The 23394-nt window shown below is 44.8% G+C and overlaps 1 protein-coding gene and 2 non-coding genes across 4 annotated transcripts; 1 reads left to right on the top strand and 2 right to left on the bottom strand.

Annotated features, from left to right (window-relative positions):
* Window positions 1–378: 378 nt before the first annotated feature.
* LOC136327797 (U4 spliceosomal RNA) lies at window positions 379–519 on the bottom strand. The gene has a single exon (XR_010729882.1). It is a non-coding gene; the product is annotated as a U4 spliceosomal RNA (small nuclear RNA).
* A 502-nt stretch (window positions 520–1021) lies between these two features.
* Window positions 1022–1162, bottom strand: LOC136327798 (U4 spliceosomal RNA). Its single transcript, XR_010729883.1, has one exon. It is a non-coding gene; the product is annotated as a U4 spliceosomal RNA (small nuclear RNA).
* A 4498-nt stretch (window positions 1163–5660) lies between these two features.
* On the top strand, window positions 5661–15509 carry SIRT4 (sirtuin 4). Of its 2 annotated transcripts, none has more exons than XM_066255055.1 (5): window positions 5661–5726; window positions 7909–8406; window positions 10749–10884; window positions 11156–11367; window positions 15108–15509. In XM_066255055.1, exons 2-4 carry the CDS (start codon window positions 7916–7918, stop codon window positions 11306–11308), a joined length of 780 nt encoding a protein of 259 aa, XP_066111152.1. In that variant the 5' UTR covers window positions 5661–5726; window positions 7909–7915; the 3' UTR covers window positions 11309–11367; window positions 15108–15509. The 2 variants fall into 2 exon arrangements, with proteins under 2 accessions (XP_066111152.1, XP_066111151.1); XM_066255054.1 differs by having other exon boundaries at window positions 10749–11043.
* Window positions 15510–23394: the final 7885 nt, after the last annotated feature.

Genomic DNA, 23394 nt, shown 5'->3' with positions numbered 1-23394 from the left:
CGAAGGATGAAAACCACGCATATCCTCTGCAGAACTCACCATGACGGACTCCCTTCACTCGTCAGTTCTAGCCAAATAACGAAACATTACCCAAACCAGAAAAACCCTTTATAACCTCTTCTTTTTTTTTTTTTTAATTCTTTTTTTATTTATTAATTTTTAGAGAGGAGAGAGAGAGAGAAAGACAGAGAGGGATAGAGAGGAGAGAGAGACAGAGAGAGAGAGAAGGGGGAAGGAGCTGGAAGCATCAACTCCCATATGTGCCTTGACCAGACAAGCCCAGGGTTTCGAACCAGCAGCATTTCCAGGTCGACGCTTCATCCACTGCACCTCCACAGGTCAGGCTATAACCTCTTCTTAAAACAACTTAATGTTCAGTCTCCGTAGAGACTGTCAAAAATTGCCAATGCCGACTGTATTTCAAGTCGTCATGGCGGGGTATTGGGAAAAGTTTTCAATTAGCAATAATCGCGCCTCGGATAAACCTCATTGGCTACGATACTGCCACTGCGCAAAGCTGGAGGTTTGGTATAGAAACTACACTCTCCGACGGATGACAACAGCTTTTTCACTGAGGGTGAGCGACTGTCAGCGAGTTCGTGGATCTGACGCGTTCTCTTTCGAGCAGTTTTATTTAAGGCCAGTTTGCATGGGAGACTACTTGTTGTTGCACCATCCCTTGTAGAACGTTCAGATTTTAGAAATGAGAGCACATTCGCTGGGGATGCTGGGGAATTTTATGCAAATCACCATAACGTCACAGACACTGATGGTATTGACTTGAATTTTGAGTGAGATACGGAGGCAGGAAGACAGCGAAATCGAGAGGTAGAGAGCATTTTCAGTAAGTTAAACCTCAGATGTTTGAGTGCATGTATCAGAACAGGAAAATCACTGTACGTAGGATAGACTTGGAAAATAGAGCAAGCCTACTAGCAACTCTATAACCATGGGAATAAAAAAACACAGTACACGTTTCATAGAAAAAAAATCATCTTACTTTTATAACCAAAATATTCAGTCTCCGTAGAGACCGTCAAAAATTGCCAATGCCGACTATATTTCAAGTCGTCACGGCGGGGTATTGGGAAAAGTTTTCAATTAGCAATAATCGCGCCTCGGATAAACCTCATTGGCTACGATACTGCCACTGCGCAAAGCTAACAAGTAAGGATACAACTCATCATTCCCAATAAGCAAGGTTCCTATTTCAAAAAGGAGAATTTGAGTAGTATAGAAAAACCTCCCATTATTATTTGGATGACAATTATACAACCATACTAAGGTCCCTTGGAAATGCACACGCTGTTTCTGAAGATATGCTTTATTTCACTGAATTAGGTTTTCGTAGAGCATAGAGCAAAGCATTATGGGAAAGGACATGCTAATTACCTAATGCAAAATTTGAATTGGGGAGGATGAGAAATAGGGTTCACTTGACTCCGCAATTCACAGTGTAACTATCCTCTCAGAAATAATTTTTTACTGTGGCAAAATATGCATAACTTAAAATTTACCATTTTAACGACTTTTAAGCGTACAGCTCAGTAGCATCATGTATAGTTAGTTACATTGTTTGCAACCATCTCAAGAACCTTTTCATGATCCCAAACTGAAACTCGATACCCATTAATCGCTAGCTCTCCATTGCCTCTTCTTCCAGGCCCTGGCAACCTCTATTCTATTGATACTTTCCGTCTCTATGAATTTGATTATTCTGAGTACCTTATGAGTAGAATCATTCAATATTTGCCCTTTTGTGTCTGGCTTATTTCATAACATATTTTTAGGGTCTATCTATGTTGTAATATATTTCAGAATGTCATTTCTTTTTATGACTGACTAGTATTCTATTCTATAGAATTTTGTAATCCATTTATTCTACAATGGACATGTATTGCTCCTATCTTTCAGCTATTATAAATAATGATCCTATGAATACTCTGGCATACAAGTATCAGTTTGAGTTCTTGTTTTCAATTCTTTTATGTATATCCCTAGAAGTGGAATTTCTGGATCATATTCTAATTCTATGTTTAATACAAAAGAGTTTTCTGTGGGTATCTTAATTTAGAGAAGGGATGCTGAAAGAAAGTAGCCATTTCCACAGAAATGTTCACAGTTCATGAAGTTTGAAGTAACTTCTACTCTGACTGTTTTCCCTCTGCAAGTGGAAAGCTGTTAAAAACCGCTGCCTGGATTTGTTTTCTCCTTGAAACATGTTCTTCAAAATACTTTTGGTTTTTGCTACTCATTAAGATGCAGATAGGTCCTGGCCAGAGCAGTGAATACAGTGTCATCCTGGAGGTTTCGGGTTTGATCCCCATCAGGACACATAAGAGAAGCAACCGATAAGTGCACAGTGAGTTGATGCTTCTCTCTCTCTCTCAAATCAATGGGAAATTAAAAAAAAAAAAAAATGCAAATAGCCCTGGCCAGATAGCTCTGTTGGTTAGAGCATCAGTCTGAAGCACGGAGGTTGCTGGTTTGATCCCCAGTCCGAACACATACAGGAATGGATTGATGTTCCTGTCTCTATTGTGCTTTCCCTTCCTCTCTAGCTAAAATCAATCAATAATTTTTAAAAATAAAAGAAAAAGATGCAATTAGTCTTTGAGAAAGTGACATTCCTAACACTTTATTATACAAAATTTTCAAATGAAACATTTAAAGTATTGCTCAGTGAATATTCATGTAGTCAGTATCTAGATGCAAAAATGAACATTTTTTTTTTTTACAGAGACAGACAGAAACAGAAAGAGATGAGAAGCATCAATCATCAGTTTTTCGTTGCGACACCTTAGTTGTTTATTGATTGCTTTCTCATATGTGCCTTGACCGTGGGCCTTCAGCAGACCAAGTAACCCCTTGCTCAAGCCAGTGACCTTGGGTCCAAGCTGGTGAGCTTTGCTCAAGCCAGATGAGCCCGCACTCAAATTGGCGACTTTGGGGTCTTGAATCCGGAGTCCTTTGCATCCCAGTCCGACGCTCTGTCCACTGCACCCTTGCCTGTCAGGCCAAAAATGAATATCTTTAAAAGACCTATATAATGCTAATGTGTAGTTAATTTTTTTCCTAGCTATGAGTGCCAAGGTAAGAAAAATCAGCAGAAAAAAACCAAAAAACAAAAAAACTCGGCCCTGGCCGGTTGGCTCAGCGGTAGAGCCTCGGCCTGGCGTGCAGGGGACCCGGGTTCGATTCCTGGCCAGGGCACATAGGAGAAGCGCCCATTTGCTTCTCCATCCCCCCCTCCTTCCTCTCTGTCTCTCTCTTCCCCTCCCGCAGCCGAGGCTCCATTGAAGCAAGGATGGCCCGGGCGCTGGGGATGGCTCCTTGGCCTCTGCCCCAGGCGCTAGAGTGGCTCTGGTCGCAGCAGAGCGACACCCCGGAGGGGCAGAGCATCGCCCCCTGGTGGGCAGAGCATTGCCCCTGGTGGGTGTGCCGGGTGGATCCCGGTCAGGCCCATGCGGGAGTCTGTCTGACTGTCTCTCCCCGTTTCCAGCTTCAGAAAACAAACAAACAAACAAATAAAAACAAAAAAAACTCCACTAACAATCTGTTTGATTTAGATTAATTTACTTTGACACAATCGAGGACTTAGTTATTTATTCCTAATGTGGTGGAGTTGTGAGAAATACAAAGACTAGAGTTATTCAAATAACTTAGCTCTCAACTGAGAATGTCTTGATTGGGTGGCTCGGCTCATTGCATCCTGTCAGTAGCTATCAAGGGACATTCTGTTTCATTCAAGGGACATACATACCTTGAATGACTTCTTCATCCTTCACTGACGACTTTCCAGCACTATGAGAAAAATGGGAAACTCAGCTTTTTCCCAGAATGTGAGATTCTTTGAGGCCCAAAAGTACAAAAGTTGTGTATTTCTAGTGAGTCTCTATTAATAATACTCATTCTACTTGGAGAACTGAAAAAATAGCATGAGTTGGAAATCTTTCATAATAAAATTTGGCTGCGGGCCCTGGCCGGTTGGCTCAGTGGTAGAGTCTGGGGTTTGATTCCTGGCCAGGGCACACAGGAGAGGCGCCCATCTGCTTCTCCACTCCTCCCCCTCTCCTTCCTCTCTGTCTCTCTCTTCCCCTCCTGCAGCCAAGGCTCCATTGGAGCAAAGTTGGCCCGGGCGCTGAGGATGGCTCCATGGCCTCTGCCTCAGGCGCTAGAATGGCTCTGGTTGCAACAGAGCGACGCCCTATATGGGCAGAGCATCGCCCCTCTGGTGGGCATGCCGGGTGGATCCTGGTCGGGTGCTTGCAGATGTCTGTCTGACTGCCTCCCCGTTTCCAACTTCAGAAAAATACAAAAAAAAAAAAAAAAAAAATGGCTGCGGTGGGAGGAATGTCACATTTTGGGCATTTCCATAGTTTTAATCAAATACCCATGTGTGCAGAAAACATTCTGGATTACAAGTGTTTTGACTTAGTAAAAATTTCCAGTCTCTATTTTGGTCCTTTCTTTCAGCTGGTGTGGTAACAAAAGGCTGTCATGTCAGATGATTCTTCCAGCTTTGTCGTGACCTCTCTGAGCTGTTACTAGCGGTACTGCTCCCAAACTACTTAGCTCAGTTACTTTACCAACATTTACCTCCATATATTTAATGAGAGGACCAGAAGTCAAACTGTGACTCCCACTTCTATACTGTTCCTCTGAGCTTCAGTTCATCTTAAACTGAGGAAGTGGTTCCTTAGGTGGTCTTCATAGTCCCTGCTAGCTGTTCTTTGATTATGTTCTTTTCTTTTTTAATACTTTATTTATTGGTTTTACAGAGACAGGAGAGAAAGGGGGGCATGGAATGGGAAGTATCAACTCATAGTTGCTTCATGTTAGTTGTTCATTGCTTCCTTGTTGTATGTGCCTTGACCAGGGAAGCCCAGGGTTTCGAACTGGCAACCTTGGCATTCCAGGCCGAAGGTTTATCCACTGAGCCATCACAGGCTGGGCTGATTATGTTCTAAAACACAAATTGATTCATGTCTTATTTAGGTGATGCTATAGAGCAGCGGTTCTAATAGGCTACACATTTGAAACAACTGGGAAATCTGTAAACCAATTTGATGCCCATGCGTTTCCCTAGACCAATTAAATCAATCTCTGGGAGTGAAAACCAGGCACTGTGTTGGTTAATTTAATTAAAACACAAGATAGAAAATAAAATTGGAGAAGCCAAGTGGGTAAACACATTAGTCCCTGTATATTAGATTTGGCTTTAATTTTCGTTAATATGTAAAAACATCAATTTTTCAGGTACTTATGGACGTACTTCTTGACAACCCACAGCAAGGTGGTAACTTGATTCTGTCACGGTGAGTGGAAAGGATCATAAACACTTAAGTTGAGGGTGAATCAAATATAAAAGAACCATTATTAAGGCTTCTATCTTAAGAGAGAATGAATTACTAAGTTAGCGTTGTTTGGATGTACAATTTTGCACACAGGACATTGGTGTGACGCTCTACTTGTCAGAGAAGACAGTGTATTGCCTGCCTTATGTGTGAGCAACACATCGCGGACCGAGATTCAAAACCTCTGACCGGGAAGAGCAGACCCAGAAACCGACCAATCTGGCTATCTCAACTGTGAATCCTAGAGCATTGTGGGACTTGTAGTTTTTCTTGCATTATTTAAGCTTCGTAAACTACATTTCCCAAAATGCAAATATAGCCAGTCAGTCCCACTGTCGGACTTGAAGTGTTCCCCTAAGGTTGTGAAAGGTAAGTGTTCTCTGGAAGGGTTGTAGTTTCTAGAAGTTGTGGATTTCTTGTAAGGAATTTAATTTCTCCTCTTTGCCCTTTGGTGGGACCTGGGAGAGCACTTGTTCTAATTAAGCGCATTTTCAGCGAGGTTTCCTAAGCCCTTAGGTCTCGGAATTAGGACTCTGTATTTGTTTAGCTGTTCACATGGAATGTTAGGGAGAAATCGGGGTCCTGAATGCAGATCTGGAAATCCAAGCATAAAATAATGTTTACAGGCCCTGGCTGGTTGGCTCAGTGGTAGAGCGTTGGCCTGGCGTGCAGAAGTCCCGGGTTCGATTCCCGGCCAGGGCACACAGGAGAGGCGCCCACATCTGCTTCTCCACCCCTCCCCCTCTCCTTCCTCTCTGTCTCTCTCTTCCCCTCCCGCAGCTAAGGCTCCATTGGAGCAAAGATGGCCCGGGTGCTGGGGATGGCTCTGTGGCCTCTGCCTCAGGCACTAGAGTGGCACTGGTCGCAACATAGCGATGCCCAGGATGGGCAGAGCATCGCCCCCTGGTGGGCAGAGCGTCGCCCCTGGTGGGCGTGCCGGGTGGATCCTGGTCGGGCGCATGCGGGAGTCTGTCTGACTGTCTCTCCCCGTTTCCAGCTTCAGAAAAAAAAAAAAATAATAATAATAATAATGTTTACATATGCCATGCACATCACTAAAGAATGTCTGCTTTCTATCAAATAATGCCAAATTCTACCCTGGCCTGGTAGCTTAGTTTGTTTAGAGAGCATGGTCCCTATACGCCAAGCTGTGGGTTCAGTCCTCCGTCAGAGCACATATAAGAAACAACAAATGATGCATCAGTATGTGGAACAACAAATTGATGTTTCTCTCTCTCAAAAAAAAAAAGTTTTAAAACTATAAAAAAAGGAAACAACTGAAAAAATAAATAAACAATACCCCCACCCCCAAGATCATAGAGAACAGATAGGTGGTTGCCAAAGGCCAGGATAGGGTGGGGGGGAAATGGGTAAAAGGCAGTCATAAGTTATAGAACTCCAGTTATGAAATAAATGTCATGGGGGTGGGGATCTAATGTACTGCATGGTGATTACAGTTAACAATACTATATTGCATATTTGAAAGTTGCTAAGAGACTAGATCTTAAAATTCTTCATCACAAGAAAAATGTTTTGTAACTGTGTAGTGACAGACGTAACTAAATTTATTGTGCTGGTCATTTCACAATGTATACAAATATATATACATATGTTTTTATCTTTTATTTATTGATTTTAGAAAGAGGGAGTGCCTGACCTGTGGTGGTACAGCGGATAAAGTGTCAACCTGGAATGCTGAGGTTGCTGGTTTGAAACCCTGGGCTTGCCTGGTCAAGGCACATATAGGAGTTGATGCTTCCTGCTCCTCTTGCGCTCTCCCCACTCTATAAAATGAGTAAATAAAGTCTTTAATTTTTTTTATTTATTCATTTCAGAGAGGAGAGAGAGAGAGAGAGAGAGAGAAGGTGGGGAGGAGCAGGAAGCATCAACTCCCATATGTGCCTTGACCAGGCAAGCCCAGGGTTTCAAACCAGCAACCTCAGCATTCCAGGTCGATGCTTTTATCCACTGTGCCACCACAGGTCAGGCTAAATAAAGTTTTTTTTTAAAAAAGAAAGAAAGGCGCCTGACCAGGCGGTGGCGCAGTGGATAGAGCGTCGGACTGGGATGCGGAAGTACCCAGGTTCGAGACTCCGAGGTCGCGTGCGGGCTCATCTGGCTTGAGCAAAGAGCTCGCCAGCTTGGACCCAAGGTCGCTGGCTCCAGCAAGGGGTTACTCGGTCTGCTGAAGGCCCACGGTCAAGGCACATGTGAGAAAGCAATCAATGAACAACTAAGAAGTCGCAATGCGCAACGAGAAACTGATGATTGATGCTTCTCATCTCTCTCTGTTCCTGTCTGTCTGTCCCTGTCTATCTCTGCCTCTGTAAAAAAAAAAAATTAAAAAAAAAAAAAAAAAAAAAAAAAGAAAGAAAGGGAAAGAGAGACAGGAACATTCCTGCATGTGCCTTGACCGGGGATCAAACCGGCAACCTCTGCATTTCAGGACAATACTCCAATCATCATGTTGTACACCTGAAACCAATGTTATATGTCAATTATACCTAAAAAAATACATACATTGGTTTTTTACATAAGTTTCTTTCTCTAGAAGGAGGATGAACTTTCGGCTGCCTTTCAGGGCAGCGAAAGGCTGCTGGATGGTGAACCACAGCCAGCACTGTTCACATGGATCCATTGGGTTATTTGTGCCACCAAGTCCTCCCGTGGACCCTGAGAAAGTCAAAGAGTTACAGCGCTTCATCACCCTTTCCAAGAGACTCCTGGTGATGACCGGGGCAGGAATCTCCACTGAGTCAGGTATCCCAGACTACAGGTCAGAAAAGGTGGGACTTTATGCCCGAACTGACCGTAGGCCCATCCAACATGTGGATTTTGTAAGGAGTGCTCGAATCCGCCAGCGGTACTGGGCGAGAAACTTTGTGGGCTGGCCTCTGTTCTCCTCTCATCAGCCTAACCCTGCACACTGGGCTTTGAGCAACTGGGAGAGACTCGGAAAGCTGCACTGGTTGGTGACCCAAAACGTGGATGCTTTGCACACCAAGGCGGGGAGTCAGCGCCTAACAGAGCTTCACGGATGCATGCACAGGTGCAGAAAGCTCTAAATGGTTTGAATGAAGAAATGTGTGCTCTGTAAGGGCAGGGGCCTTGGCCTTCTTTATCACCATTGTCTTCCTTAGACCTTGAGAAAAGGATTCGGGAGCAAGTTGTCTCATTTGGAATTGATCCCAGCAAACTCAGTGAGGGAGTAGGGAAATGGAGAAGGGAGGAAAGGCAAAAAGGGTACGTTAATGTGTGGGATACTGCTTTAGGAAGCTGGAGCTCTGTCCAGTGGGGGGCCCTCTGACTGTATCTAGAGCATGCTTCAGAATTCTCACTGGTCAGAGATCACTCTTGGGGAATTAACTCCCTAACATTGACTCTGCTCCTCCAGAGAAGACTTCCTTGGCCACAGGAAGTTGCTTAAAAGAGAACTGTGTACAGTGACCTCTAGCTGTCCTGAGGGGACTATGAGCATATGCTACAAACTGCTCCATCTCTGGTGCCTAGACACGTAGAATGCAAGTATATAATCAGAACCCAGACACACAGAATGCAGTATAGCCTGGCATATAGTCAGAACTGAATAAATCAACACATGCAGCCCTGGCAGTAACAAGCTAATTGGAGACCACTACCTTATCTTTAAGCCCCAGAGATCCTCCAGCCAATCATAAAATATTTATTGGGTGCCTACAATGTGTGGTGTGTATTGGTGTGCTGTTTGGTGTGTGATCAAAACCAAAGTGTAAAACTTGGTCTACTTTACACGTGAGAACTTTGTGATCTGCTTGGGCGAGGCCCCCAAAAAACATATTTAATGACAAACACTTCCACACATGATTGTTAAATTGTGTGGTCCCTGATAGACCTGCTTTACAAGTTTAGAGAAACAGATTTAGTAAAGATTGGAGAAATCAGGAAAGCTTTTATGGGTGAAGTGGGGCTTGAGACTGGCTCAGATTTGACTAGGCAAAGGAGGGGAAAGAGCTTTCTAACTGAAAGGAATTTGCAGAGTCCAGAAGAGATTAGTCTGGCCTCTGGGGAGACTAGTATGAAATCAGATGTCTGGGAAGTCTAGACCCAACTCATGGGTGCATATGAAAATCATGCAGTGCAATTTGGGTCTGTTGTGAGACCGAAGGGAACTATTAGTGGTTTCTGAGCAAGAAAGCAACATGATAAAAATAACATTTGAGGAAGGCTAGACAGGATTAGAAAGAGTAGCTCAGGGTCAGCCTGAAGGACCCAAACTAAGGTGATTGGCAGGGGAATGAGAGGACTAATGATGACTATGGATCTATTTAAAAAGCTTGTTTTTCCAAAATTCAAACATCCACAAAAGAGAATAAATAGTACAATGAACTTCCATATATACCATTACCCAGATTCAAAGATTTTATCATGTCTACTTTATCTCTTCCTATCTCTTCTGAAATATTATAAAATATATTCATTGCAGAGGGGACCTTTTAAATTAAAAAAAAAAATCAACATAATCTGATGGTTGAGGCCCTGGCCAGTGGTTCAGTGGTAGAGCATTGGCCCAGTACATGGACATCCCAGGTTCGATTCTCAGTCAGGGCACACATGAGAAGTGACCATTTGCTTCTCCCCCGCCTTCTCTCCCGCTTCCCCTCCCACAGCCAGTGCCTTGATTAGTTCCAGCATGGTCCTGGGCACTGAGGATAGCTGGGTTAGTCCGAGCACACTAGCCTCAGGCACTAAAAATAGCTCAGTACTTGAGCATCAGCCCAAGATGGGGTTGCAGGGTGGATCCCAGGTCAGGGTGGGTGCATGTGGGAGTCTGTCTCACTCTCCCCACCTCTCAACTAAACAAACAAACAAACAAAAACAACTGATGGTTGACTAGATAGAATAAAAGGAATAACAAGTTTTTCCCAAGGGTTTCAGCCCAAGTAACTGGACAAATGATGGTGATGGAGAAGTTGGGAACTAGCAGGTAAAGCAGGAGTGTTTAGTAAGGAAAGAGATGTACATTACTTGTTCTAGAAGGTTGGCAGTGGAAGACAGGTGATAGCTAAAGAGGTCATGGGAAGATATGCCTAAAACTGGGTGATAGATGGCCTGACCTGTGGTGGCACAGTGGATAAAGCATTGACCTGGAATGCTGAGGTCACTGGTTCAAAACCCTGTACTTGTCTGGTCAAGGCACATATGGGAGTTGATGCTTCCTGCTCCTCCTCCCTTCCTCTCTCTCTCTGTTACTCTCTCTCTTCTCTAAAAAATTAATTAATAAATAAATTTAAGAAAAAACAACCCAAAACTGGGTGATAGGAACAGGATGCAACAGAGGAGCTAAAAATAGTTGGCAGCTGCGTGCCTCCCCAGGACAGACCGCTGTTCACTCAGCCTCCTCTTTGGTTCCAGGGTCCTCTGCTTGCATTGTGGTGAACGGACTCCCCGCGGCGTGCTGCAGGAGCGTTTTGAAGTCCTGAACCCCACCTGGGGCGCTGAAGCCCATGGCCTGGCTCCTGATGGCGACGTCTTCCTCACAGAGGAGCAGGTACAGAGCTTTCAGGTCCCATCCTGCGCTCGATGTGGAGGCCCCCTCAAACCGGATGTAGTCTTCTTCGGGGACACAGTGAACCCCAGCAAGGTCGACTTTGTGCACAGGCTCGTCAGAGAAGCCGACTCTCTCTTGGTAGTGGGATCATCTTTACAGGTATCTGAGTCGGTCAGAGTGGAAACTGCTCCTTTTGTGAGCCTCTCCAGGGCTCCCTACTTCTCTCTTCCTGAATCTAAAGATCTCTCACCTGTGACTTCTCTTCGTACAGGTGTACTCTGGTTACAGGTTTATCCTCACTGCCCGGGAGAAGAAATTACCAATTGCAATATTGAACATTGGGCCCACTCGGTCAGATAACTTGGCGTGTCTGAAACTGGATTCTCGTTGTGGCGAGTTGCTGCCTTTAATAGACCCACACTGATCACAGATGAAGTTCCTGAGCCAGAAGCCCGGACTTTCACTTGTATACTGCTGCTAATGGTAAATGCCTTCTCAGACACCATATTCCGGTCCCGTTCACCAGGGAGCACTGACAAAATATAGAAGGTTCTAGGCTTCTTAATGTATGGCCATTTTTAATTCATTTCCTAATGTACATTAAGCTATACTGTTGAAAAGACTATGATTTTCAAATTCTAGTCACATATCTAAAATCTGCCATAACTTTTTTCCATTAAAAAAAAATTAACAGCTTTATTGAGATGTGTCACACACCATAAAGTTCACCCTTTAAAAGTATACAATTGGCCTGACCTGTGGTGGCGCAGTGGATAAAGCGTCGACCTGGAAATGCTGAGGTTGCCGGTTCGAAACCCTGGGCTTGCCTGGTCAAGGCACATATGGGAGTTGATGCTTCCAGCTCCTCCCCCCCTTCTCTCTCTCTCTGTCTCTCCTCTCTCTCTGTCTCTCCCTCTCCTCTCAAAAAAAAATGAATAAATTAAAAAAAAAAGTATACAATTGGCCTGACCTGTGGTGGTGCAGAGGGATAAAGTGTTGACCTGGAATGCTGAGGTTGCCAGTTCGAAACCTTGGGCTTGCCTGGTCAAGGCACATATGGGAGTTGATGCTTCCTGCTCCTCCCCCTTCTCTCTCTCTCTCACACTCCTCTCTCTCTCTCTGAAAATCAATCAATAAAAAAAATATATATATACAACATTAAAAAAAATAAAAGTATACAATTGTTTTTAGTACACTCACAAAGCTGTGTGCATCACCACTATCTAATTTCAGAACATTTCATCATCCCAAGAAGAAATCTTGTTCCCGTTACTAGTCATTCTCAATGTCCCTGCACCTCCCCCCCCCTCCCCCCCACCTAAGTTCCTGGCAAAAACTAATCTTTCTGTTTCTGCCTATTGTAGACCTTTCATATAGTATGTAGCCTTTTGTGTTTGGATGTTTTCAAGGTTCATCCTTTTCACAGCATGTGCAAGTACTTTATATCTATTTTAATCTGTGAGTACAACCCCTTAAAAATATAAACAGCTTTATTGAGACATAATTCACATATCACAGCTCGCTCAATGTGTACAATTCATTTTTAGTCTGTTCCTAGAAGAGTACAACCAGTTCTTTAAAAATAGACTTTATTTTTTTTAGAGCAGATTTAGGTCCATGGAATTGAGCAGAAAGCAAGGAGTTCCCATATTCTCCCTGCCCCATACACTCACACAGTTTCTTTATCATGCACCTACTGAAGGGTGTCTTTGTTGCTTCCAAGTTTTTGTCAATTATAAATAAAGCTGCTATAAACGTGTGTGCAGGCTTTGGCGTGGACATAAATTTTCAACTCATATGGGTAAATACTAAGCATCGAGACTGGTGGATCATATGCTAAAAATGAGTTTAATTTTGCCTGACCTGTGGTGGCACAGTGGAGAAGCGTTGACCTGGAACGCTGAGGTCGCCTGTTAGAAATCCTGGGCTTGCGTGGTCAAGGCACATACAAGAAGCAACTATGAGCTGATGCTTCCTGCTCCCCCTCTCACCTTCTCTCCTTCTCTCTCTAAAATCAGTAAATAAAAAAAAATTTTTTTTACAGAGACAGAGAGAGGGATAGACAGACAGGAATGGAGAGAAGAGAAGCATCAATTATTAGTTTTTCTTTGCACATTGCGACTCCTTAGTTGTTCATTGATTGCTTTCTCATATGTGCCTTGACCGCGGGCCTTCAGAAGACCGAGTAACCCCTTGCTCGAGCCAGTGACCTTGGGTTGAAGCTGGTGAGCTTTTGCTCAAACTAGATGAGCCTGCGCTGAAGCTGGTGACCTCGGGGTCTCAAACCTGGGTCCTCCGCATCCTAGTCCGACGCTCTATCCACTGCGCCACCACCTGGTCAGGCAGTAAATAAAATATTTTTTTTTTTTTTTTTTTTTTTTTTTTTTTTTTTTTTTTTTTACATAGGCAGAGATAGACAGGGACAGACAGACAGGAACGGAGAGAGATGAGAAGCATCAATCATCAGTTTCTCGTTGCGCATTGCGACTTCTTAGTTGTTCATTGATTGCTTTCTCACATGTGCCTTGACCGTGGGCCTTCAGCAGACCGAGTAACCCACTGCTGGAGCCAGTGACCTTGGGTCCAAGCTGGTGAGCTCTTTGCTCAAGCCAGATGAGCCCGCCTCAAGCTGGCGACCTCGGGGTCTCGAACCTGGGTCCTTCCACATCCCAGTCCGACGCTTTATCCACTGCGCCATCACCTGGTCAGGCAGTAAATAAAATATTTTTAAAAACAAGTTTTGCCTGGCCTGACCAGGCAGTGGCACAGTGGATAGAGCCTTGGACTGGGACGCGGAGGACCCAGGTTCAAAACCTCCAGGTCGCTGGCTAAGCGTGGGCCCATTTGCCTTGAGCATAGGGTTGCTGGCTTGAGCTTGGGATCATAGACATGACCCCATGGTCACTGGCTTGATTGAGCAAGGGGTCACTTGTTCTGCTGTAGCCCCTCTGGTCAGGCACATATGAGAAAGCAATCAATGAACAACTAAGATGCCACACGAAGAATTGATACTTCTCATCTCTCTCCCTTACTGTCCATCTGTCCCTCTCTCTGACTCCGTCTGTCAAAAAAACAAACAAAACTAGTTTCACCTGACCTGTGGTGGCACAGTGGATATATCCTCAACCTAGAATGCTGAGGTTGCTGTTTCGAAATGGTAGGCTTGCCAGTCAAGGCACATACAACAAAGAACCAATGAAATACTTAAGTGAAGCAACTATGAGCTGATACTTCTCGCTCCCTCCACCCTCTCCTCTCTTTGTAAAATCAATAAAATAAACTGAAAAAAAAGTTTCATTTTGTAAGAAACTGCCAAACTGTCTTTCCCACCAGTGGTTGTACCACTTACATTCCCACCAGCAATGAATGAGAGTTCCTATAACCACCACTTTTCAAAACTGTTTTGATTGAACTATACATACAGAGAAGTACACATATTGTAAATGGGCAGCTTGATCAAGACCTACCGCATCTACATCAAGGAACAGATCATTACTAGTACCCAAGAAGTCCTCTTTTTTAAAAAAAAAAAAAAAGACTTTGCCTGACCTGTGGTGGTGTAGTGGATAAAGCAGCAACCTGGAATGTTGAGGTTGCTGGTTCAAACCCTGAGCCTACCTGGTCAAGGCACATATGGGAGTTGATGCTTTCTGCTCCTCCCCTTCCTTTCTCTCTATCTCTCTCTCTTTCTCTCCCCTCTCTAAAATAAATAAATAAAATCTTTAAAAACAAAACAAAACAAAAAAAACTTTATGTATTTATTTTAGAGAGGAGAAAGAGAGAGAGAGGGGAGGGGGAAGAGCAGGAAGCATTAACTCCCATCTGTGCCTTGACCAGGCAAGCCCGAGGTTCGAACTGGCAACCTCAGCATTCCAGGTTGGTGCTTTATCCACTGCGCCACCACAGGTCAGGCCCCAAGAAGTCCTCTTAGCACAAGCACTTTGTAACTAGCTCCTTATTACTAGAATACATATTTATTGTAGAAGTTTAGATGAGGTACTTAAGAGTTTAATACAAATTAGCCATAATCCCACCAAAATTTAACATTCTGGTATAACTAAATCTGTCTTTACAAATATTGAATCAGTGTTTTATTATATCCTATTTTGCTGGCTGTATTTACATATCCTAGCTATAATTTTTTGAATGGTGGACAGATGTTCTCATTTTCCTCACCCCCCTCTTGGTTTATTTCCACATTAATTTGTTTCCTTTCTTTTCAGATCCCTAAGGATTCATCCTTCTTCTAACTAATTGAAGCGCTCCGATCCAAGTGCAGCCGGAAGAGGGCAGCAAACCAACATCTCTCTGCCAGCTCATCTCAGAACCGGGCAGGTTTCAGAGCCAAGGAGTTGAGATCTTCAGGCTGATGAGATGAGGCTCCCGAAGAAGGACTTTTTCAAAGCAGCAGCTTCTCTTGATAGGGAAAAATTCTTTCACTTCCTTTTTATCTCATCAGGCAGAAGAAATGGCCCAAGAAACATGTAGGTCAGAATGGTCTCTGGAGTTCTAACCCAATGATCTCGCTCTTGTGTGTGTGGTGGGAAAGGGAGGGGATGGGGGAGTAATGGGAGTGGGAAATGAATTAATTTATGATTCTAAATGGATAAATGTCTTTAACTGAACCATTTTAGCATTTTTTTTTGAAAAGATGAACTATGCTATGAATTAATTTTTCATTAACCAAGGAAAAAAGGAATCATTTTCAAAATAGCACACCAGGTATGTGAGCTGTCATTTATATTTTTTAATCAGCTAAAAGCAAATGGGACTTTAGGACATGGTTCTCTAAGGATTTCTGCTTCATTTCAGCCAGAATGAGGCACCTGCCTTGAACCTGGTCTGTAGAGAGGAAACAGTGAATCCCCAAGTGGGATCTTAAATTGATTTGTTTCTGCCTGGTCTAGCAGCAAGACTTGTTTGATTACTGCGTTAGCCAGAAAGAATCATTGTACGATGCTAAAGCTTTCTGCACAATCTCATCAAAAAGTGAAGCGGATGAAAGAATCACAGCCTTTCTGGGTAGTCTTTTGCCTCCAATTAGGGCAAGCAATACATGTTCATCCTGCACCTGCCCAGGAAGCAAATTTCAGTTAACTGGGATAATCCAAGATCTTGAAAACACAAAGAGTTCTTTTCACCTGCACAACTGTAGGTGTGCTCATAGCCATTATTAATTCTGAAGAGGTGTAAGGTTGTTGTAAATCTTATTACAGCCTTTTTTGCAGGTATTTTGAACCAGATTTGCTCAATTATCCAAAGTCAGTACCTATAACTAGTACCAATAATTGTACTGGATCCGGGGCTTTTGAATCTCAAGCCATTCTTATCTGCAAATCTCAAATGGTTACTGATAGATACTATTAATATAGTTTCTATAAGGTACTAAAGCTACAAAGATACAACCTCTTGCCCTCAAATGACTCATGGAGGATGTGCTATTTCCCCCACATTTATGCTCTACCAGAAAATAACAGTCATGCATGGAATGACAGAATGAGAAAATTTAGTCCATTCCCATTCCTTTTTTTTTTTTTTGGCTTTTTTTTTTTTTTGCATTTTTCCAGAGCTGGAAACGGGGAGGGAGTCAGAAGTCAGACAGACTCCCACATGTGCCCAACCAGGATCCACCCGGCATGCCCACCAGGGGGCGATGCTCTGCCTCTCTGGGGCATCGCTCTGTCGCATCCAGAGCCATCCTAGCGCCTGAGGCAGAGGCCACAGAGCCATCCTCAGTGCCCTGGCTACTTTGCTCCAATGGAGCCTCGACTGCGGGAGGGGAAGAGAGAGACAGAGAGGAAGGAGGGGGGAGGGGTGGAGAAGCAGATGGGCGCTTCTCCTGTGTGCCCTGGCCGGGAATCAAACCTGGGACTCCTGCACACCAGGCTGACACTCTACCACTGAGCCAACCAGCCAGGGCCCCCATTCCTTTTTTTTTTTTTTTTTTCTTTTTCATTTTTTCTGAAGCTGGAAACAGGGAGAGACAGTCAGACAGACTCTCGCATGCGCCCGATCGGGATCCACCCGGCACGCCCACCAGGGGCGACGCTCTGCCCACCAGGGGGCGATGCTCTGCCCATCCTGGGCGTCGCCATGTTGCGACCAGAGCCACTCTAGCGCCTGGGGCAGAGGCCACAGAGCCATCCCCAGCGCCCGGGCCATCTTTGCTCCAATGGAGCCTTGGCTGCGGGAGGGGAAGAGAGAGACAGAGAGGAAAGCGCGGCGGAGGGGTGGAGAAGCAAATAGGCGCTTCTCCTGTGTGCCCTGGCCGGGAATCGAACCCGGGTCCTCCGCACGCTAGGCCGACGCTCTACCGCTGAGCCAACCAGCCAGGGCCCCCCCATTCCTTTTTTAAAAAATTTTTATTTATTCATTTTTATTTTTTTTGTTGTTTGTTTTTGTTTTTTTTATATTTTTCTGCAGTTGGAAACGGGGAGGCAGTCAGACAGACTCCCGCATGCGCCCAACCGGGATTCACCCGGCATGCCCACCAGGAGGCGATGCTCTGCCCATCTGGGGCGTTGCTCTGTTGTGACCAGAGCCATTCTAGCGCCTTGGAGCCATCCTCAGTGCCCGGGCCAATTTTGCTCCAGTGGAGCCTTGGCTGCGGGAGGGGAAGAGAGAGACAGAGAGGAAGGAGAGGGGGAGGGGTGGAGAAGCAGATGGATGCTTCTCCTGTGTGCCCTGGCCAGGAATTGAACCCGGGACTCCTGCACGCCAGGCTGACGCTCTACTACTGAGCCAACCGGCCAGGGCCTATTCATTTTTAGAGAGAGAGAGAAAGAGAAGGGGAGAGGAACAGAAAACATCAACTTCCATATGTGCCTTGACCAGGCAAGCCTAGGGTTTCGAAGCGGCAACCTCAGCATTCCAGGTCGACGCTTTATCCACTGCGCCACCACAGGTCAAGCCACCCATTCCTTTTTTTTTTTTTTAAATTTTATTTATTCATTTTTAGAGAGGAGAGAGAGAGGGAGAGAGAGAAACAGAGAGAGAGAAGGGGGGAGGAGCTGGAAGCATCAACTCCCATATGTGCCTTGACCAGGCAAGCCCAGGGTTTCGAACCGGCGACCTCAGCATTTCCAGGTTGACGCTTTAACCACTGTGCCACCACAGGTCAGGCCACCCATTCCTTTGTGAGGGAATTTAATATCCAGACTTACAGACTTAATCTAAGGCCACAGTACATAGTTTTAGAGCCAGGACTAGAATCTAAGTAGATTTTCCTCCCAGTTTTTTTTTTAAACAACAATGCATCTCATCTGAAGATCATAGTTAGAAAGAAGTCAACCTGAAGTAGGAGCAGAGGCCAGCAGTACACCTGGCCAAGGAGACTAGGAACAGTTAAATATAGGCAGTGGAGCCTGACCTGCGGTGGCGCAGTGGGTAAACCGTCGACCTGGAATGCTGAGGTCACCAGTTCAAAACTCCGGGCTTGCTTGGTCAAGGCACATATGGGAGTTGATGCTTCCACCCCCTTTTCTCTCTCTCTTTCTCTCTGCCTCCTCTCTCTAAAATGAATAAACTAAAACAAAAAAATCTTTAAAAAAAATTTAAATATAGGCAGTGGAGAGTTGGTGAGGTTGCCAGGGGGAGAAGGCCGGCTCTTTCACTACCTAATGTTGGCACAATTCATGAAATCAAGTCTTTAGGGCCTTAGGAATGTTCCTTTTCATATTTCCTCTTGAAATGGCATTCTTTCCAAATAATTTGTCTCAAGAGCAACTTGACACCTCCCTTGAACCTGTTCTTGAACTTGATAATTCCTGAAGCTGATGGTTCTCATGTCTCTTTATATCTTTAGCTTTCTACCAGCACAGCAGTTCCTAACCCACTATAAGTGCCCTCAGTTGGAATAACAAACACGGTTACATGGTTCTAACTGCGTAAGCCCAGCTTTGGACATGTCTCGAAGTCATGCTTTCCCTCCACTGCTTCCATAGTTCTGCTCTGCTTTCCTAGTTTTGGTAAGTAGGAGTCACAAAGGCAAACAGGTATATAACACACAAAACCTCCTTCCCACTAGCTCATATTTTCTTTCTTTTAAAAATTTTTTTCAGCCCTGGCCGGTTGGCTCAGTGGTAGAGCATCGGCCTGGCATGCAGGAGTCCAGGGTTCGATTCCCGGCCAGGGCACACAGGAGAAGCGCCCATCTGCTTCTCCACCCCTCCCCCTCTCCTTCTTCTCTCTCTCTTCCCTTCCCACAGCCAAGGCTCCATTGGAGCAAAGTTGGCCTGGGCACTGAGGATGGCTCTGTGGCCTCTGCCTCAGGTGCTAGAATGGCCCTGGTTGTAACAGAGCAATGCCCCATATGGGCGGAGCATCGCCCCCTGGTGGGCATGCCGGGTGGATCCCAGTCGGGCACATGTGGGAGTCTGTCTGACTGCCTCCCTGTTTCCAACTTCAGAAAAATACAAAAAAAAATAAATTTTTTTTCTATTGATTTGAGAGGATGTGGGGGGGAGGGGAAGAAGGAAAGGGAGAGAGAGGCATCAACTCATTTCACTTAGTTATTTCACTTGGCTGTGTACTCTTTGCTTCTTATAGGTGCTTTGACCAGGGATCAAACCTGTGACCTCTGGCACACTGGGTCGACGTTTTATCCACTGACTCACCCAGCCAGGGCCGTATTTTCTTTCCTATATTGTCACAAACTGAATATCCTTCTCTCCTCTCTCCCTTAAATAATAGCATTACTGAGTACACTTTACATATCACAAGCACCGAGTGAAAGCATTTTACAACACATCAATCAGCTCAGTAAGAATTAACGTCACAAGAGATGCTTGGGCATGAATAAAGGCCAGTCTTCAGTGAATACTGAAATTTTCCTGAGAAGATCAAAGGAAGGATGGATAAGAAATTCAACACTCCTAGGTCAGGTGAACAGCTATCCCAGACTGCCCCGTACCGAGGGGCTTGCTGAGATGCAGGGCCTGTGGTGCTCAAATCACGATGCATTGGGGGTCATCCTGCTGTTAGGTATATAATAACCAAGGTTGCCAACAGATACTAGTTAATTCCAGAAATATCCCTGTTGAGATTCAAAATGGTGCTCCAGGATCCAGATTTTTTTTTTCTCACAGAACAGATAAATTCCACTTCATGAAGAAAAAACTAAACTCATCCCACAAAGGAGAGTTTTTTTTCTCAATTTATTGGAAAAAAATATAGTGTGGAATTGAAACTTTTAGGCTACAGACTTGGATTTCCATTTGTTTCTCCCTACATACTAGTTAGGTGAACTTGGGCAAGTTGTTTTTATCTAATCTTCAGTCTTTTTATAAGTGAGACTAATAGTAGCTACTTCACGGGGTTGTTATGAAGATTAAGCAGGGTAATGATGCGATTCGTGAGAAGCTCACAGCAGTGCCTGGCACACAGTAAACAAATGCTCAGCCATTGAAAACAGGATGGGGGGGGGGCAGGATGGTGGAAAGTGAAGCTGTCCTATCTGCCAAACTGTTGGGTCCATCCTATTTACTCTTTTAACTAGACTCACGGGACTCTTCCTCAAAACCACATTTCCTTTTTGTGTACCTGCTTATTTTTTAAACATTACAAAAGTCTTGTCTGATGTAGTAAAGCCTTTCTAAAGAAAATAAAAAGTGAGCCTGACCTGTGGTGGCGCAGTGGATAAAGCGTCGACCTGGAAATGCTGAGGTTGCCGGTTCAAAACCCTGGGCTTGCCTGGTCAAGGCACATATGGGAGTTGATGCTTCCAGTTCCTCCCCCCTTCTCTCTCTCTCTCTCTGTCTCTCTCTCTCCTCTCTAAAATGAATAAATAAAAAATAAAAATAAGAAAATAAAAAGTGAGCCTGACCTATGGTGGCGCAGTGGATAAAGCTTCAACTTGGAACACTGAGGTTGCAGGTTCAAAACCCTGGGCTTACCCGGTCAAGGCACATATGGGAGTTGATGCTTCCTGCTCCTCCCCCCTTGTGTCTCCCTTCTCTCTCTCTCTCTCTTTCTCTCAAATGAATAAGTAAAATCTTTTTTTAAAAAGTCATTAATTTCATAGCTGAAAAAAAAAAAAAGTGAATAGCCTTTCTTCATTCCTTTGGGGAAATATTTATTAAACATTTACTACACAACAAACACACCAACTCACCTAATTCCTCCAACTAACCCTACCTGCGACCCTACGCAGTTTCTTTTGAAAGATGACGGCCCTGAAGCTTATGTAACCTGCCCAAACGTCACCTAGGATGACCAGGTCTGTCCAAGTCTGAGCTCGCTCTCCTTCACCAATGCTGCAGACACTTGGGGTGGGGGGTAACTGAGCAACTGTACTTTGGGAGGGAAGTAAAGTAAGGCTCAAGACACTTCCAGAAGTGACCCAAATTAAGTCCTGCAAGATGAGTAAGCATTCCCTAGGCGGGGAGGAGCTGGAAGCATCAACTTCCATATGTGCCTTGACCAGGCAAGTCCAGGGTTTCGAACCGGCGACCTCAGCATTTCCAGGTCGACATTTTATCCACTGCGCCATCACAGGTCAGGCTTTATTTTTTATTTATTCATTTTAGAGAGGAGAGGGAGAGACAGAGAGAGAGAGGAGAGACAGAGAGAGAGAAGGGGGGAGGAGCAGGAAGCATCAACTCCCATATGTACCTTGACCAGGCAAGCCAGGGTTTTGAACCGGCAACCTCAGTGTTTCCAGGTTGACGCTTTATCCACTGCGCCACCACAGGTCAGGCCCCTTCACCTTTTTTTTAAAAGAACTCGAGAAGATGGGAGCGGTGATTCAGTGGCACTGTAAACCTCCAAAGGCCCTTGGCTCCGCTCAAAATTCATTCGCCTTTCTACTTGGCCATTTTTCCCTTCTCGCCCCTTTGATTCCCAACACCCTACTTTACCTCCCTACCCCCGGGCCCCTCCCGGGATGAAAGCAATGAAAGCGTTACCAAACAGAAACTGGCAAGGAGCTGGGGGAGGAGCGTGCGCGCAAGGGATGAAGAACCCACAGAGAGACCAACACGGCAGGAAAGTGGGACCGAATGTGACATCCACGTGTCTTCGCTTTCTTTTCATTCTCAACCCGCCCACTCTGTCCTTCCGGAGCCTCACTTCACTCAGACACCACCTCCCGGCAACCATTACCACTCAATGCGCCTGCGCTGGCGCGCGTCCCGCACCAAGAGGCGGGGCCTGAGTTTGGGAGGGGCGGAGGAAAGAAAAACGGAGAGCCACGTGTCCACAAGATGCCCAATCATATTTTTTGCTCTGAAATCTCTCCAGCCCTGGAGAGTGGCGGGTGGATTGATAGGGTTGGGCACGGAGGGGCACGTGGTTAGAAAAGGTAAATACGGCCACGTGGGGTATTTTTACCCTCAACTGGGACAAACGAGCGCACTGTATTTTTATTAAATAATTAACTGAGGCCCTGGCCAGGTGGCTCAGTTATAGCGGTTGGATCCCCACCAATGAATGCATAAATAAGTGGAACTGCAAATGGATGTTTCTCTTTCTCCCCTCTTCCCCTCTCTCTGAAATCAATTTTTTTTTTTCTGAAATCAATTTTAAAAAATTATTTAATGAGCATGGGAGATGTGCTAGGCACTGTGGCTCCTATCTAACAATGATATAATCCTGACTTCACATTACTCTGTCCAGTATATTTAATTATTTATTCATTTAAATCACATCAGCCATTGTGCTAGGGTTTCCTATTGCGTTTCGTGTAATGAGCAACCAGCAGATGCTCATTAAAAGACTGTTAAAGGAATTTGTTCTCTCCCTCCCCCTAACCCTTGGGATAATGGAAAAGAGGAAGGTGTTTACGTCAGAGGATATTTTTAGAGCCCAGCTTGAGTACTCAGGTGACTGTTCCCTCTCTTGTTTGTTCTATTATCTGGTGGGGGTGGGTTGGGGAGGAATGGGAATAAGCAGGTCTCCTAATAAATGGGGAGGGGAGGCTTGCAGTTTCTTTTCATTGAAGAAAGACATTTAACATTTACAGTTCGTTGAAGGCTGAGGCCAGGTTTAACTTAATTTTTTCATCCCTTGCAATCCTACTTTAACATACTGTGCACAGAAAGGCCATCAATCTAAGTTTGTTGAAATTGAAAATACTCAATTTATACGCTAGGGTGGTGCAGTGTATAAAGCGTGGACCTGGAATGCTGACGTTGCTGGTTCAGAGCCTCCCACCCCGCCGCCCCGCTTGCCTGGTCAAAGCACATACAAGAAGCTTCCTGCTCCCCCCCCCCCCCCCCCGCTCCGCCTCTCTCTCTCTCTCTCTCTCTCTCTCTCTCTCTCTCTCTCTCTCCTCTCTGTAAAATCAATAAATAAAATCTTATAAAAAGAAAGAAAGAAAATAGTCCCATTCTCGCCAATGAAGAGATCCTGAATGCTAATAACCAACACTTCATTAAGCATTTAGCAATTATTTATTGAGTGCCCCCAATGTGTCAAGTACAGTATTAGGCAGGTAGGGACACATCTCACTCTGGCTTCAGCAAGTTCACAGTGTGATTGCACTTGTACTCTAAATTATCCAGATTTGGTTTC

Source organism: Saccopteryx bilineata, chromosome 2 (genome assembly GCF_036850765.1).
Source record: "Saccopteryx bilineata isolate mSacBil1 chromosome 2, mSacBil1_pri_phased_curated, whole genome shotgun sequence".
NCBI lineage: Eukaryota > Metazoa > Chordata > Mammalia > Chiroptera > Emballonuridae > Saccopteryx > Saccopteryx bilineata.
The sequence above is the reverse complement of the archived record's forward strand: the minus strand, read 5'-3'. Positions and strand labels throughout refer to the sequence as shown.

What these genes read in the sequence shown, in the direction of transcription:
- SIRT4 (XM_066255054.1), top strand. Translation starts at nt 7,916, where the DNA reads ATGAACTTTCGGCTGCCTTTCAGGGCAGCGAAAGGCTGCTGGATGGTG. An exon ending in CTTCACGGATGCATGCACAG is followed by an intron (nt 8,407 to 10,748) that starts GTGCAGAAAGCT and finishes CTTTGGTTCCAG; the next exon opens with GGTCCTCTGCTTGCATTGTG. An exon ending in TAGTGGGATCATCTTTACAG is followed by an intron (nt 11,044 to 11,155) that starts GTATCTGAGTCG and finishes CTCTTCGTACAG; the next exon opens with GTGTACTCTGGTTACAGGTT.